The sequence below is a fragment of the Crocodylus siamensis genome, chromosome 3 (genome assembly GCF_052110815.1).
Source record: "Crocodylus siamensis isolate JL-2025a chromosome 3, ASM5211081v1, whole genome shotgun sequence".
Lineage (NCBI taxonomy): Eukaryota > Metazoa > Chordata > Crocodylia > Crocodylidae > Crocodylus > Crocodylus siamensis.
In genome coordinates, this window is record NC_143397.1 from 91,062,796 (window position 1) to 91,080,548 (window position 17,753).

Consider the following 17,753-nt stretch of genomic DNA (forward strand, 5'->3'; position numbering starts at 1 on the left):
GCAGCTCTGGCAAACACAGCCCAGCTCCACACCCCACGGAGCTGAGCCTGGCAAGAAGAGGTGGGAGACAGCCACTGGCCACGGCTGCAATCGGAGACAGGGCTGCGGTCCAAGCGGATCCGCCACTGGATCTCCTGCCACATCCCGCCTCCGGCTGAGCTCCGTGGGGCTGGCAGAGCTGATGGAGCGGAACCCTGGCTCCGAGCACAGACCTGGCAAGCGCAGCCCAGCGGCTGGAGGCTCCACAGCCCCATGGAGCTGAGCCTGGCTGCAGGAGGCAGCAGAGAGCCAGTGGTGAAGCCACTCAGAGCACAGACCTGGCTCTGAGCACAGCCCTGGCCAGTGGCTCTCCCTCACCTCCCACCACCAGGCTCAGCTTCGTGGGGCTGGCAGAGCCACTTGGAGCTCAGCCCAGTGGCTGGAGGTGGGGGAGAGCCAGGGCAACCCATGGAACTCAGCCCAACGGTAGGAGGCAGGGGAGAGCCAGGGCTGCACTCTGAGCAGCTCTGCCAGCCCCACAGAGCTCAGCCCGGTGGCAAGAGGTGGTGGGAGAGTCAGTGGCAGGGCCACCCAGAGCATAGCCTTGGCTAAGCGCAGCCCTGGCCAGTGGCCCTCCCCCCTCCCACCATCAGGCTCAGCTCTGTGGGGCTGCACGGCCGCCAACCTTTGCTTGCCAGGGCTGCACTCCAAGTAGCTCCACAGAGCTCAGTCCAGCAGCGGGAGAGCCAGTGGCAGAGCTGCTTGGAGTGCAGCCCCAGCAAGCACAGCCCAGTGGTGGGAGGTTCTGCAGCCTCATGGAGTTGAGCCTGGTGGCGGGAAGCAGGGGGACAGCCACTGGTCAGGGCTGCACTCCGAGTGGCTCCACCACTGGCTCTCCCACCACCTCCCACTGCCAGGCTGAGCTCCAAGGGGCTCACAGAGCCGCTTGGAGTGCAGCCCTGGCTCTCCCCTGACTCCCACCACAAGGTCACTTCAAAACTCAAAACATTTCGAAGCTTTCAAAATGTTTTGAGTGCCGTCATTTTGTTTCGAAGCCTTTTCTTTCGTTTTGATTTCGCTGGTTCAAGCTCGAAATGCATCGAAACAGCTTTGAAATTTCACACAGACCTAACAAATACCAATTTTATCAATCCAAAAAGGTGCTTTGCAAGAGGTTCTAGGAAAGTCCTGAAGGGGTGTAGGAACACTCAGAAAAGCAGGGGAGAGCATGGCCTACTGACCTGCCAGGCCAGGCAGTCACTGGGGCAGCTCCTAGCAGCACAGCCTGGTGGCCCCAGTTTGTTCACCCACCAGTCGGGAGGCCTGAGGGGAGTTCTTCTGCTCCCCATGGCACCACTCCTGGCCCAGGTCCCATTGTGGGAGAGTGGCATAGCCTTCCTTGGCAGGGATAGGCAGTCTCCTGTTGTGGGTCAGCTGCCTGACATGACCTCCAGGCATTGGTAAGGGCCACAGGTGCATGGCCCTTAAAAGGAAAAAGACATGGCCCTGGGGGCCAAGGAGTCCACGTGAGAGAGTCAAGAATTCTCCGCACGTGCCGAGGAGTTCTCGGCACCCATGTCTCCCATCCAGGATCTTCAACGAATAGAACAGAATCCTATAATCCACTTTCAACTTTCTCTGCCTATACAGCACAGTTCCCTTGGAGAGTACTGTATGCAATCTGCCAAAGCTCTTAAGCACAAGCTCAGCTGTGCTCTTAAGCACAAGCTCAACTGTAAGCACATACTAAGCACTTAATTGGAGCTCAACTATAAAGCTTAGCATAGCACCTCACTGGGGTCATCTGACCTCAGCAGTCTTTCCTGCTTTGAGCAGGGTGGCTGGACTTGATCTCTGAGGCCCCTTCCAGCCCCTAACTTCTATGAATCTATGAATGACCAGGACTAGAGACAGAAGTACACATAATCCAGTTTAAGTCATCAGAAACTGATTTAAACCTGTAAAAGAACAGAAGTTCAGTGCACATAAACCCGTTTCAAAATGGCTGAAACTGTTTTAAGATAAACCTGGCTGAATGTAGCATCAGACTGACTTGGGTCAAATGGGTTTATGAGACTTCCGTGCCAGACCCCTTCCTGGTTCAAGTTAAATCACAGTCCTACTGTATGCTTCCCAGCCCTGGGCTGGGCTATACTGTTTGCTCCAGCAGAGAAGGGGTGGGAGAGGAGAAGGACTGTCCCCCCAGGCAAACCCCAGCTGAGGTCTGGGCCAGGGAGGAGGATTAAACCCTCTTCACCCAAGTACAGAGATGTCCTGCCCTGCTAAACTTCCTGCTGGCTGTGACTGTGGACTATAAATCCCAGAGGCACCTGGAAGCAGGAAGAAGAAGTGATGAGCAACCCTGCAGAGCTCTGCTGCTGCAATTTTGGACTGCAAATCCCAGAGACCTTGCGGGCAGCAGGAAGAGGAAGCAAACACACAGCTCATGCTTGCTACATGCCAGAGAGGTAAGCTCTAGAGCCCCTGGGCTTCTGGCCTTAGCCACTGTATACAGTGGCTCCATTTTCTGAATTAAAAGTAAATGTCTGTCCAGCTGTTTCTCAGTTTAATTTCTGAATCTTAGACTAAAAGGCTTAGGCTTTTTGACTGTCTGTACTTAGCCCAGGAGTTTAACTACACAAATCATTTACAGCACACTGCAGTACCACTGCACACACCACAGTCCACATCTTTGAGTTTTCTTATTTTCTTGCTACATACATTTTTATCCACATTTTAGATAAAGCCATCAGAAGAAGAAAGGTTTGGCAAAAACACCATACATGCACATGCACAGATTCTCATTTCTTTCAGAACAGTATGCACTTATCTGGTCAGAATCAAACACAGTAAAAACCTCTTCAAGAAAACCTTTATAGACTGCTATGTTAAGCTGTACACCAGCAGCAGCACCAGCATTTTGGGAGGTCTAATAAGTATTGCTTTACATTTCTGATGTTGAGCTCTTTCAAACAATGAATCAGAAACATAAGTCTAGTAGTTGAATTCCCAACAATTGTTTTATGTTCTACTATATATCCAGGGTCTTTAAAATCAGACATTATATAATGTAGGAGAATTAGCAGTAATTAAATAGAATAGGGTATTTTATGCTGAAATGGGGTTAGAAAGTGTAGGCAGAAGAGGTATGAATCACAAACTATGAGGTAGCAGAGACAATTTCCAATATGCCTTATTGCCAGAGAAGTCTGAAACAGTTCCCTCCTGTCTGAGAACACTATTGTGAGGCTCTTACTTCCCTTTTTGTCTTTGCTTTGTTTGCTCTCTAAAAGTAAACAGCAGTGAAAGGATATAATGGAGAAGAACTTTGAACTTGAGTTAAAACAGGAGGGAGCCACTGGTGTGCAAAGGAATCACAACTGTCATAAGAAAATAGAAAAATATGAACAAAATGGATGTAGCAAGGAAGGGAGAAAAACAGCTGGGGGAAAAGAAGAGTGCTTTGTATTGTATGCCTCTCTTAGATGATTAACTATAAAGATAATGGAACTACATGGCTGCTGGAAGTTAGAATGAGAATCTTAAAATGTAAACCTCCTCCTTCCCCCCCGGAACCTGTGTTTTATTTTCTGTTTAACAATAAATTTATTGAAAGTACTCAAATAACAAAAAGCAATCATCAATAAGCCAAATCCCTGTCCAAAGGGAGCCTGCTCTATTCAAAACACTCAAAAGCTTGCAACACTATACTGTTTATTCTAAGAATTCTGCAAACATCAAGGACTGTCCAGATTGTGTGCAAAGTTTTACCTTGAATGCATGACCACCTCTACACTCACCAGATCAAAACAATACCTTCCTCCCTCCCAAATTAGCACCATGCTAGTTATATAAATTTTGTATACAGCATGAAGCACAACTTCAAATGACAAAAACATGAACAAAAGGACAGCAACTCTTTGTTTAATTCCCACAAATGCATGGAAACATTATAAGAGTGAATTAACAGATAACCCTTTTCCACTCTACTTTTGGGGGAGGGTTGACAGGCACAAGAGATGGGCTACAGACAGACTGAGGTAGCTATATCCCTCAGCTCTCGTTTGCAATTCGTCTCTTTATTGTCATGTCTCTTAGTGAAGCGCTATATCCATTGTTGACTTTGAGACATAAACAACACAATGAGTACAGACGCTGCAGAGAGCCATCCTCACTGTATGCACAGAGATCTTTTTTCATACTACTGTTTGCGAGGGTTTCCTCTTGTTGAGAAACACAATAAGCAAAGTATGTCTTCAGGGGGTTATCCAATTCCTAGAAACTAGGCTACAGTACAGAACAATGTATCCCAGGGCTTTTTGTTGGTCTAACTTAGACATAAATAATACATTATATCCTTTTTTTCCACAGCAGTGATCTTACAGCTCATGAAAATTAACACATTCTGTAAATTCTTCCATGTCCACATAATGGTTGTAGACTTAACAAGTAGCTCAAGTGCAGGAGTCCAAAATATTTTCCAGACTGAATTTTAAAATTTGACATTATACGTCTTAAGAGGATTAAGACTGATATTTCTGTATGACCTGTAGAACAGTCTGAGGGTTAAGTGGCTTTAAATCTTTCAAAAAATACTTAGAATGTCTAAATGTGATACAAAAAATTAGAAACCTTTAAAGATAATACTTAGAAAATGAAAATTTCAGAAGTGATAAAAATTAAAAGAAAACTGTTTTTAATTTCAACCAGTAAAGAAAAAGGCTTTATAAACAAAATAAAAATAGAAACATGACGAAAAAAAGAAAAGAAAGCAACAAACTAACAAAAATCCAAGCCAAAAAAAAAAATTCAACAGAAATTTCTTGTCCTCTCCAAATTAACACATACACAAAGCTACCACATATGTACAAGAAACCTGCCCCCCCCTCCAAAAAAAACAACATACAAGCTCAAAGAGCCTTAAAAAAAAAAGAGGAAGGTAAACAGTAGGCGTTCAATAGCAGAAAGAATCCTATAATCCACTTTCAAGTTTCTCTGCCTAGCATAGTTCTCTTGGAGAGTACTGTCTGCAATCTGCCAAAGCTCTTAAGCACAAGCTCAACTGTAAGCACATCCTAAGCACTTAACTGGAGCACAACTATAAAGCTTAGCATATAGCAGGACTGAGCCTATACTACACAAGCCCCCTTCTGTTCCAACGAGGTATAAAAACTACTATTCGAAACAAACCTCTTTATGAAACATCTCAAATTCATAATAACTCTTTCCTCCCAAAATAAAAACATGGATTTGGAAATTTCCACCACCCTCCATGACCCTCCTCCTCAAAAAAATTTGGAATGTCTTTGTTTAATGCCACAGGCCTTACCCTAATTCACAAAAAAGACAACCAAGCATCATGATTTCTAAACTAAGCAACCTGGTATCTTTCTTTGTGTTTTAACTTACACTGCTATGTAAATACGTATTCTATAAGTCTGGATTGAATTTAGGAGGAGTGAAGCACACAAAGATAGTAAAGACTATTTAGATAATTTTGAGATGCAAGTCTACAGACATCAAGGGATTCTGAGGCCATCCTGATAACCACAAGTTTACAGGTAGAATGATTTATGAGGTCACCAGAAGCAAGAAATGTTTTTTCAATCTTCACCTAAATTTTTTGACTTGTGATAGTCGTATTTATTAGGCAAGAATACAAATAAAAGTCATTTTTCTAACTGTGCACAACCAGAACTAAAGTAAATCTAAATTGCATTGTTTTTTCTAACAGCTAAAGTATAAACCTCTAAGAATCTGGAAAAGCTGTTTTTGGAATGAATAGTTTCAAAGACTACCATATTAATTTATTGAATGTACTCCCCCAAAGATTCCAAGAGAAATATAGTCAAAGCATTTAGTACTACATAATATCTCAACAGCAGCTTCTATTGAAGGCCTCAATATTTTACTATTTAATCCTCAAAAATACCCTGTAAGACTGTGGCAACCTGGGAACTCCCCGACAGGCCACAGTGCTAGTCTCCCACCTGCCTCTGGGCATGCCACCCTACTCTATCGCTTGCCATGCCTCGTTGTTAAAAAATTAGGGTCTTAATTAAGTGGGAGGCTGCCCTTTGTATGCCTAGTTCTCCTGGGCCTATGTATGCAGCTCCAACCACCCCTGTACTGCATCCCAAGCCTTGCAGATGACCTGCTGTTCAGTCACCGCCGGATCAAGGAACACAGTTGTGTCTCTCTCGCACTGCTGTGTGTTACCTCTCAGCTCCATGTTCTTGGGGAACAGGAGGCAGACTGCCTAACTCATAAAGAATCCCTCCCCCCCAACAAAAACTGATTAAGATGCAGCGGGAGACGTACCTAAAACCCTCCAGATAAGGGTGACAAGAGTGAAACAACTGCCCTAGGTCTCATTTGCATCCAAGATGGAACCAGATGACAACTCATTTACATGGGAGATGGAGAACAGAAAGCCTGAAGCAGAGACCACAGTGAATTCTGGGATTCGAGAAGCAGGGGAGCGCTACATGATGGGGAATCTGTGCTCCAAATGCTAATCAAGCCACCTTTACACACACCCAGCTCAGCATTTATCAGACCAGTTCTAATCTGGATTTACAAAGGACTTCCCCCCCCCCCACACACACACACCTCTCTAAGCAAAAGTAAAGTTTACTAGGCATCTTGGGCTGTACATTCCCTGGTTCCACTATGGGAGGCCTATTTAAACTTGATTGACTAAAACTCAGTTGCTGGGTTAGGGAATAGTAAGGCAAGACACCGAGTCAGAGGGGGTATGGGCAACATTTGAACAATGGTAAAGAGTTCATCACAGCGTCCAGCCCATTGGAGCCCTGACCATAAGTGTTGCCGTACTTTTCCCGGGACGACTGGTGGAAGTCCTCCCCTCCCAAAGGTTATGAACACTCCAATAATTGCCTTAAGTCTGTTAAAAGACTATAGTAAGATATGGAAAAAGTCACACTAAGCTGAGGCTTGTCCACAAGTAAAAATCCAAAATCCTGATGCTGCAAGCTGTCTATTGTTTCTGAAGAAACCAGGAGATATCCCATCACTATATCTGCTATCCATAGGAATTTCAAGCTGGCTCCTAAGTGTCTGGTTACTCCTTAACCTTATGTGTTTCCTGGTTATCAATCAGTTTCTTGAGATGTTCCAAACCAGATAACCCCTTGTCAATAGAAAAGACAATTATTTACACTATTGAGAATGCCTGGAAGAAGCTGAACTGAGGGTATAAAAATTTGTAAAAAGCAGCAATATGCGTGTATGTGCTTCAAGAAGAGAAGTCCCTCTCACACCACTCGCTTTATTCTCAAGAGGCTGGACAAAACAGATAGTCTCCCTTCAAGGATCGTGCTGAGAACGTCAAACCTGTCAGCTTTGCAACCCGAGTGCCTTGGACTGGTGAGATCCCAGCTCTCTCTCTCTTTTCTCTCTCTGGGCATAAATTCCTGAACTGTATTAGTTAAGCCTGAGTTAAGTTTCCCAAAATACTCAGTGAAACCAGGGTAATACTGTAATTGTTTGTGTTTGTTTTTCCTTTGCATGTCTATTACTACTAGTACCGTTATGTATTTCATATACTTAGTAATAAATAACTTTTATAGTCAAACTGGTGGTAACTGGGTATATTTTCCCTTCTCTACTTCTCCTTCCTCACGTGCTCTGCAGCAATGCTTCTTTTACCTAAGCTAAAGATCCCTGTGTAGCCCAAAAATACTGTGGGGTCTGCTCATCAAGAGCTAAAGATTGGGACATGCTGAGCTTGAAACACATAAGGAAATCAGCTTGTACAGGCTGCCTGACCCAGTTTGACTCAGACGTGCCCTAATGAACTGTATGCTGGACCATGAGGGTGTCAGCTGGACACCCAGCCAGGTTCAGAAGGTATTCTGTTTACCTGTGTACTTGTGTCTGACTGCAGTGTATTGTTGCTCTGATGAACTGATTCTTGGCATATCAGGGTGTCAGCCTGCCCATGCTGATCAACTCGGCTGGGTCAGGCGGGTCACGTTAACCTGTGTGTGTTTGTCTGTATGACTGATTTGGTGACTGGAGGAACCCAGCCCCATTGAAACTGAGTCCTGCAACACCCCTCCATTGGGGGTGAGGACTTGCAGAAGGGAGAAATACAGCTCCATATAGAAACTCAAGTAACATAAGCAGCACACTGATAGAATTACCAAGACCCTAGAAACATATTAATAATAAATGAGCACACCCCAAAGCGTTGGGTAAATCTGGGAACATGTGTTACAAGCCACATTCATACCACCCCTCTCGCACCGGGGCCTGAAGGTGGGGGCTGCAGTTAAGGCACCCCTCCTCATCTTTCACCAGGGAGGTAATGGCCTGGCATTTCCTGGTGGCTCCCTCACCACTAGGAGCCCCACTAGGCCACCCTTCCCTGGCAGGGTAGTATTTCAAGTCATGCCCAGGACCAAGAGCCTCCTAGTCACTCCCATAAGCTCTTGCCCTTACCTCTAGTGTTACCGGAGCAGCAGCTCCACTGGGAGATGTTGTTTCCTCGGTGCCAGGCAGCAGACTGCTTCCTCCAGCTTTGCTGGCCTGAATCTTAAAATGGCCACTCAGAGCTGGGGCTGCACCTGTTGGTAGCAGACACCAAAGGTGCTCTGCAATACACCTTCCCCCTTAAAAATTACATTCAGGGACTTCACTTGGCTCCCATGTCTGCTGGCTTAGTCCCAGTCTGCTGCAGCCCTTGACGTGGTGAGCACCCCAACTGTGCTCCATCACAAAGGCATTAACCCCATTTAAAAGACTGAACAGTAAGGCCTGTTCACCAATTCTAAGTACACACATATGGGGAGGTTAAATCGGTTGAAAATGGCTACCTGATTTAAACTTAGCTCATCCTAGAACCAACCTTACCCTTACAGACCCAGTCTCAGTGACCAGCAGTCAGTCTAAACCTGTAACTGTACAGAAGTTCCATGCACATAAACCAATCTAAAAATTGCAGAACCCAGTTTAAGATAAACCTGGATCTACACAGTATCAAACTCATTTGATTTATATCAAACCAGTGCATGAAACTTCTGTACACTTTCCCTGCGCAGCCCCGGGGCTTGGAAAACCCAGCCCCTGGCCCTAGCCCTAGGGCTGCTCTTTTCACACTCCCACTTACACCAAGCTATTTTTTTTGCCCCCCCTCTCCAACCACCCAACCCTCTCAGCCCCCATCCCAGAAGTCACTCCGGGTGTAGCCACTTCTATCAGTGTTCGCTGCTGCCAGAGCCAAGCAAGTCAGTCCCAGTAGGCAGAGCGGTAGAAGGGATGGGGGTGTAGGTTTACTGGAGGGAAGACCACCCCATCCTACCCACAGATCATGCCTGCCCTCCTACCTGACCTGTGGAACTTGCCCGCCCTTCCACCCCATCCATGAGTAGCACCTGCCCCCCACCCCCCAGCTGATCCCCAATCCCTTCCAGCCTGTTGGACCCCCAACTCCCCTCACTAACCTACCTGGTGTTGGGCAGCCATTTTGAATCCACTTAACTGCCCCCTAATGCCCCCAAATGTCTGTACTTAGCTTAAAGGTCACACAGCAAGTCTATATCAGAACCAGAATTAGAAACACAGACCTCCCATTTTATGCTCTAAAAATCAGAGCAGCAAAAAGCAAAGGAGCGATCCTCCATTCTGCCATACCACTTTTAGGTTTGAAACTGTAAATGTACAGTTTAACTGAGTCACACCGGAGCAAACTTAAAAGTTTTTTTAGATTCAGCGATTTGATACTTCAGAAAGGCACGTTCAAGATGGCAGCCACTGATCAGCCAGCAAAATGAGAAGAGCACAAATCATTCTTAGAGTACTACTTTCGAGGTAAACAAACAAAAAGCACCTCCACCCCTCAATCTTACATTTTATTTCATTCTGCGCTGTGAAAGATATTCCTCCTCCCAATAACAAGTGATATTCCATAGATACAGTGATATAATTTACAGTAGTAAATTTTAATTCTCAATTCACAAAACAGGCATCAAAAATTTCCAGCAAGACCAACAATAAATAGAAAAGACCAGGGATTTTTTTTCTTAAGCACAGATTTCACCACATCACCTATACAATGCAAACAAATAAGTAAAAGTAATCCATTAGTAGGAAGTTTTTACCTGAGAGTAATCTGCTTTGGCTATTTCTGTAGTGGCACTCAGTACTGCATGAAGACTGTCTCCATTTTCTTGAACCAAGAGATAAGCCAGTAGAAGAAATGCATGAGTGGGGACTTGAGTAGTACTAGGTAGCAGTGATTTAATGGAAGACAGCCAATCAGACACTGTAGACCTCTCTTTCATAAGCTCCAAGATCTTCCAGGTTATATACAATGAACTGTAAATACTGGTAATAGGGAAGACAAGCTTGCAGGATGACTGGAAAAAAAAATCCAGATTAGTACCATGAAAGTGCAAGTTCTAATCTTGAAAAGTAGGCAAAGTGCCTAAACAAATCTTTCATCTGAGGTTTCCAACACTATAAAAATAACCATTATATTTTCTTTATATCCTAGTTTGTGGGTTCTGGCACTAATGAACAACATGAGTTAGCAGTGAGGGCTAAGGATGTGGTCATCATGGGGGACCTAAACTTCCCAGACATCTGCTGGGAGGAGCAGTCAGCCAAGTCTGATCGCTCACGTCGGTTCTTAGCCAGACTGCAGGACCTCCATCTAACCCAGGAGGTGCACAGTCCCACCAGGGGAGACGCCTTGTTGGACCTAGTGCTGGCCACGGGTGAGGACCTGGTGAGGGGGCTGCGGGTGATGGGCCACCTGGGAGACAGTGATCATCGCTTGCTGGAATTCACCATCCAGCGTAAGGTGGCAAAGGGCTGCAGCAAGGCAACAGCCCTAGACTTTAGGAGGGCTGACTTCAACAAGCTAAGGAGGATAGTTGGGGAAGCGCTGAGGACCCAGAGGGGAAGGGAATCAGATGTCGAAGGTGAGTGGTTGCTCCTTAAGGAGACGATCCTCCATGCCCAAAGGGAGGTAATCCCAACAAGGGTCAAAGGGAGCAGGAGGGCACATAAACCCCCATGGCTCACTAAGAGCATCCGGGAATGTCTCCTTGCTAAAAGGGAGGCATATACCCAATGGAGAGATGGGGTCATCGCCAAGAAGGACTATGTTATAGTCGCCCGAGGATGTAGGGGGGCAGTCAGGAGGGCCAAGGCAGAGTTGGAGATAGGACTAGCTTCCCGGATTAAGGACAATAAGAAGTCCTTCTTCAAATACATAGGGGGTAAAAAGAGGGTCCCGGGTAATGTGGGGCCCCTGCAGGACACGATGGGCAACTTAGTCATCACGCCAGATGACAAAGCTAACATATTTAACGATTTCTTTGCCTCTGTCTTCCTAAGTAGGGACCAGTTCAGCCACCTCCCTGCTGGGCCCCCCTCGGGCCCCGAGAGAGACACGCCTGGGCCAAGGGTTAGCGAGGAGTTAGTTAGGGTACTTCTGGAGAAGCTGGACGTGTTCAAGTCCGCTGGTCCGGACGATCTTCACCCTAGGGTTCTACAGGAACTGGCTGAGGTCATTGCGGGACCCCTGGCACGGCTCTATGAGCACTCGTGGTGCTCTGGCGAGGTGCCGGAGGACTGGAAGAGGGCCAATGTGGTCCCTATCTTCAAAAAGGGAAAAAAAGAGGACCCGGGAAATTACAGGCCAGTTAGTCTGACCTCAATCCCGGGGAAGCTCTTTGAAAAAATTATCCTGGCACACGTCCAGGAGGGCCTTGCGGGGGAATGCATGCTCAGGGGCAACCAACATGGGTTTATCAGTGGCAGGTCTTGTCAGACCAACCTGGTGGCCTTTTACGATCAGGTCACCAAATCATTAGACGCAGGGGTTGCTGTGGATGTAGTCTTTTTGGACTTCCGGAAGGCTTTCGACACTGTCTCTCACCTTGTCCTCATCAAAAAGCTGAGAGACTGTGGTGTCGATGCCCACACGGTCAAATGGGTCGCCAGCTGGTTGGAGGGCCGCACCCAGAGGGTGGTAGTGGATGGGTTCTTCTCGACCTGGAAGGATGTGGGCAGTGGGGTTCCGCAGGGCTCGGTCCTCGGGCCTGCACTGTTCAACATCTTCATCAGTGACTTGGATGAGGGGGTAGAAAGCACCCTGTTCAAGTTTGCTGATGACACTAAGATGTGGGGGGATGTGGGTGCACTAGAAGGGTGCAATAGGCTACAAGCTGACCTTGACAGGTTGCAACGGTGGGCGGATGAGAATAGGATGGGGTTTAACACTGACAAGTGCAAGGTGTTGCACATGGGGAGGAAGAACCGGCACCACACTTACAGGTTGGGGAACTCTCCTCTTGCCAGCACGGAGACGGAAAAGGATCTTGGAGTCGTCATTGACTCCACGATGAACATGGGCCGGCAGTGTGGGGAGGCAGTCAAGAAGGCCAATCGTACCCTATCATGCATCCACAGATGCATCTCGAGCAGGTCCAGGGAGGTGATCCTCCCCCTCTATGCGGTACTGGTCAGGCCGCAGCTGGAGTACTGCGTCCAGTTCTGGGCGCCACACTTCAAGAGGGACGTGGACAATATGGAAAGAGTTCAGAGGAGGGCCACTCGTATGATCAGGGGTCAGCAGGGCAGGCCTTATGAGGATAGGCTACGGGACCTGAACCTGTTTAGCCTCCACAAGAGAAGGCTAAGGGGGGACCTTGTGGCCTGCTACAAACTGGTCAGGGGGGATCAGCAGGTATTGGGGGAGTCCCTGTTCCCCCGTGCGCTGCCAGGAGTGACCAGGAATAACGGTCACAAACTGGCGGAGGGTAAGTTTAGATTAGATATTAGGAGGCGCTACTTCACAGTCAGGGTGGCTAGGGCCTGGAACCAGCTTCCAGGGGAAGTGGTGCAGGCTCCTAGCCTGGGGATTTTTAAAAGGAAGTTAGATGAGCACCTTGCCGGGGTCATCTGACCCCGGTGCTCTTTCCTGCTAAGGCAGGGGGTCGGACTAGATGATCTACCTAGGTCCCTTCCGACTCTAGCTACTATGAAACTATGAAACTATGAAACTATGATACCAGTTTCCTGCCCTGGAGTTGCCTTTTATTTGGTAGCAATTATCCTTATCCCTACTGATAATTATGGTTCTACCGCCAAACTGAAGTGGAAACAATACAACTTGAATTTATTAAGAGTCTCTGCTTCTGCAAAATACCACTCATTTTGGAGACTGACCCATGGTGCTTTACACTGGCAGATTAGAAAAGACCAGGGACTCCAAGATGAACACGAGTCGTCAGTGTGACAGAAGTCATCAAAAACCTAACTGCACTTTATCAAGCATCAGCAGATAGATGCAGGACAAACAGATCCAAGGAGGTGATACTTTCCCTCTATCAGATGCTGGTCAGACCGCAGTTGGAGTGCTGCGTGCAATTTTGGGCGCCACACTTCATGAGGGATGTGGATAACCTGGAGAGGGTCCAGAGAAGGGCCACTCGTATGGTTGAGGGCTTGCAGGCCAAGCCCTACGAAGAGAGACTAGGGCACCTGGACCTCTTCAGCCTCCACAAGAGAAGGTTGAGAGGCAACTTTGTGGCTGCCTATAAATTCATCATGGGGGCACAGAAGGAATTGGTGAGGCTCTACTCACCAAGGCGCCCCTGGGGATCACAAGAAATAATGGCCATAAGCTAGCAGAGAGCAGATTTAGACTGGACATTAGGAGGAACTTCTTCATAGTTAGAGTGGCCAAAATCTGGAATAGGCTTCCAAGGGAAGTGGTGCTCTCCCCTACCCTGGGGGTCTTCCAGAGGAGGTTGGATGGGCATCTGGCTGGGGTCATCTGAACCCAGCACTCTTTCCTGTCTCTTTCCTGTGGTTGGACTCGATGATCTATTGAGGTCCCTATTGAGGTCTATGAATCTATGAATTATGAATGATAGATACAATTTAAAAAGGAATTCCCTTAACTCTTAGTAAAAACACCCTAAATAATCATGGCTGATGTAACTGTTTTTGACAAATTTCACTTTTTTGATTTACCTTCTGTATTTTACCCAACTCTAGGCAATGAAACTAGACTAGTCATTCTACCTTCTCAGGTTCCAGGGCAGATTGCATTGTGTAAGGCTGGGAAATGGCAGGAAAAAGTTAAAAACCCAACAAGGAATTATTAACTATGCCTACCCTGTTCTGAAGTTCATGGAAAGTTCCATTTGTGTTTTAAAGCAAACAAACCATTAAATTAGTCATTTATCTAAATCAGACATTCACATCACAGCAATACTACATGCACTTATAAAAGAAAACATTTGTAAATGTTCTTCCAAATCCAATATATAAATCATAGTTCAGAGGGAACACTTACGGGCACCACACATTCAATATTAAGGAGATCAAGAAAGCATCTGAAAGAAGTTTTCCAGCTGGAGATTAAAAGCTGGCCCATCTCAAGTATTTCACCCCCAGGTAAGACCTATTTACCCTTGAAGTTCCAAGTGGAAGAGATATTTTCAATGAGAAGCTATAGCCATTCTGCCAAAAATGACAGTTTCATTTTAATCACATTGTTTAATGTAATGTAAATTCATTTTGGATAATGGGAAGGATAATACCCCTGTACTTTAACTGACCTTTTTTAGAACAGCATTCAAATCAAAATTAACTTGATCTAATATTTATTCCATTATAGCTACCATATATGAAAAATTAAACCATCAGAACACCGTCCCTCTGTCCAATGAGATAATTTACAGCTCAATTCTCCCTTCAGTGTATCCAGGGCTCTCAAATGACTCCAGCTGTTTTTCCATAGGCTTTTCTAAAAGCAGAATGTGGCTGAAAGAGTTTGGGATCTTTTGGTGTTACTGTAAACATGTCTGCTCCTACAAAATTCTGAGTGGCTTAAGCTCCCTCCGGAGCTTGAAAACTGGGATCAGGCCTCAGGGAGTTTTTCACCACAGAACAGCTGCTAGGACTGGGAATGGGAAGCATAAATGCTTATGCCACTAGTTTTCACTGCTTCAGGTTGAATTAAGGAAAGACTAAAAAAGCTGAAGTATACCAAGTCTTTGTAGGGAGTGGAGGGCTGGCAGATTCAAACTTCCATGCCAGCTTAAACACTGCTTTGCACAAATCTAGCTGGGTAACTTCCACTGGATACAAACCTTAAGTGCACGAGCAATGACAAAATACAGTCTTTACTGGCAGAACTACAGATTTCAGTTTTCATAGTTTCATAGTTTCTAGGGTCGGAAGGGACCTGAACAAATCATCTAGTCTGACCCCCCGCCATGGCAGGAAAGAGTACTGGGGTCAAACGACCCCAGCAAGGTGTTCATCTAACCTCCTCTTAAACACCCCCAGGGTAGGAGCCTGCACCACATCCTTTGGAAGTTGGTTCCAGGCCCTAGCCGCCCTGACTGTGAAGTAGCGCCTCCTGATGTCTAACCTAAACCTACCCTCTGCCAGCTTGTGACCGTTATTCCTGGTCACTCCTGGAGGTGCTCGGGGGAACAGTGACTCCCCCAATGCCTGCTGATCCCCCCTGACTAGTTTATAACAGGCCACAAGATCCCCCCTCAGCCTTCTCTTGTGGAGGCTGAACAAGTTCAGGTCCCGTAGCCTCTCATCATAGGGCCTGCCCTGCTGCCCCCTGAACATGCAAGTGGCCCTCCTCTGGATCCTCTCCATGCTGTCCACATCCCTCTTGAAGTGTGGCACCCAGAACTGGACGCAGTACTCCAACTGCAGCCTGACCAGTGCCGCATAGAGGGGGAGGATCACCTCTTTGGACCTGCTCGAGATGCATCTGTGGATGCATGACAAGGTACGGTTGGCCTTCCTAACTGTATCCCCACACTGCCAACCCATGTTCACTTTGGAGTCAATGACGACTCCAAGATCCTTTTCCGCCTCCGTGCTGACAAGAGGGGAGTTCCCTACAGTTGTTCCTCCCAAGGTGCATCACCTTGCACTTGTCTGTGTTGAAAACCCATCCTATTCTCATCCGTCCACCCTTGTAACTTGTCTAGGTCTGATTGTATCCTGTTGCTTCCTTCTAGTGTGCACATCTTAGTGTCATCAGCAAATTTGAACAGGATGCTTTTTACCCCCTCGTCCAAATCACTGATGAAGTTGTTGAACAGTGCAGGCCCAAGGACCGAGCCCTGCGGAACCCCACTGCCCACGTCCTTCCAGGTTGAGAAGGACCCATCCACTACCACCCTCTGGGTGCGGCCCTCCAGCCAGTTGGTGACCCATTTGACTGTGTGAGTGTCTACACCACAGCCCTCCAGTTTCTTAATGAGAACAGGGTGAGAGACAGTGTCAAAAGCCTTCCGGAAGTCCAGGAAGATTATGTCCACTGCTACCCCTGCATCTAATGATCTGATCGTAAAAGGCCACCAGGTTGGTCTGACAGGACCTGCCACTGATGAACCTGTGCTGGTTGCCCCTAAGCATGCAGTCCTCTGCTGGCCCCTCCTGGATGTGTGCCAGAATAATTTTCTCAAACAGCTTGCCTAGGATCGAGGTAAGACTAACCGGCCTATGGTTTCCCAGGTCATCCCCCCTCCCATTTTTGAAGATGGGAACCACGCTGGCCCTCTTCCAGTCCTCTGGTACCACTCCAGAACACCACGAGTGCTCATAAAGCCATGCCAGGGGACTTGCAATGACCTGGGCCAGTTCCTTTAGAACTCTAGGGTGGAGATCATCTGGGCCGGCTGACTTGAAAACGTCCAGCCCCTCGAGAAGCTCCCTAACTAAATCCTCGCTAACCCTTGGCCTAGGTGTGCCTCCCCGGGGGCCCGAGGGGGGCCCAACAGGGAGGTGGCTGTTTTGGTCCCTATTTAGGAAGACGGAGGCAAAGAAATCGTTAAACATGTTAGCTTTGTCGTCTGGTGTGACAACCAAGTTTCCCAACGCGTCCTGCAAGGGCCCCACATTACCCGGGACCTTCTTTTTACCTCCTATGTATTTCAAAAAGGACTTCTTACTGTCCTTTTGTTATTACTGCTTTTAGGGGGGAAGTGGGGGGAGGGAGCAACACAACTGAACTACAAGGGATAGAACCTTTACATTTGTTAATGAATCCTGTAACTCAGAGACCTGTCTGTAGAAGCACGCTCGCTTTTCTCACCAATAAGCAGGAGATAAGAGTACAAAGCTGTGAAAGTTTATGTGAGAAGTGTCTGTTACAAAGGATTTTCTCTTAGCAATTTGTCCCTGATGCACAAATTCACTGAGCAAGTGTGTTGGAACAGTACAACATCCAAAATAACAGGATGCTGAATTTTTGGTTGTAGAACCACAGGATATCACACTGTCAACAAACAATAGCACACATCTGCTACAGCCTACAGATTCTACCTTGCATCTCTTGACATGCATTACTGAAGCACAAACTTTTCTCAAGACTGATATTGACCAATCTTGCCACCATGAAGTGCTTAGAGGCTGAATATTTAAAAAGCTACAGACAATGGAAACCTCTACATTAATGGAAGAGAAACCTCCTGTTTGGAGGTAGGGAGAACACTGCAGCAGCTAAATAGCAAAACTCTCTTTATAAAAAAAACCAAAAACCATTATATAGCATTTTGTTCCCTGTGTCCTCTGATGACCTGCAGCTATTACACTAGGTCAGTGGTGCCCAACATTTTTACCCTGCAGGCCAGCTGGACAGTGCCCAGTCCATCCACAGGCTGGATCCGGCCAGTGGGTGCCCAATCCCATGTGCAGGGTACATGGGCCTGGCCCCAATTTGGTTGCGTGGCAACTGCCTACACCAGCCCAGCTTC

The 17,753-nt window shown here is 46.8% G+C and overlaps 1 protein-coding gene across 4 annotated transcripts in view; it reads right to left on the bottom strand.

The window, feature by feature from the left end:
- The window catches only part of FOCAD (focadhesin), a 257,789-nt gene that overhangs the window by 154,645 nt on the left and 85,391 nt on the right, over positions 1-17,753 (bottom strand). For all 4 annotated transcript variants that reach the window (XM_090038791.1, XM_090038793.1, XM_090038792.1 and 1 more), the window contains one exon: positions 10,104-10,361. In XM_090038791.1, the coding sequence (XP_089894917.1) occupies positions 10,104-10,361 (258 nt within the window). The remainder of the gene's footprint in view (positions 1-10,103; positions 10,362-17,753) is intronic.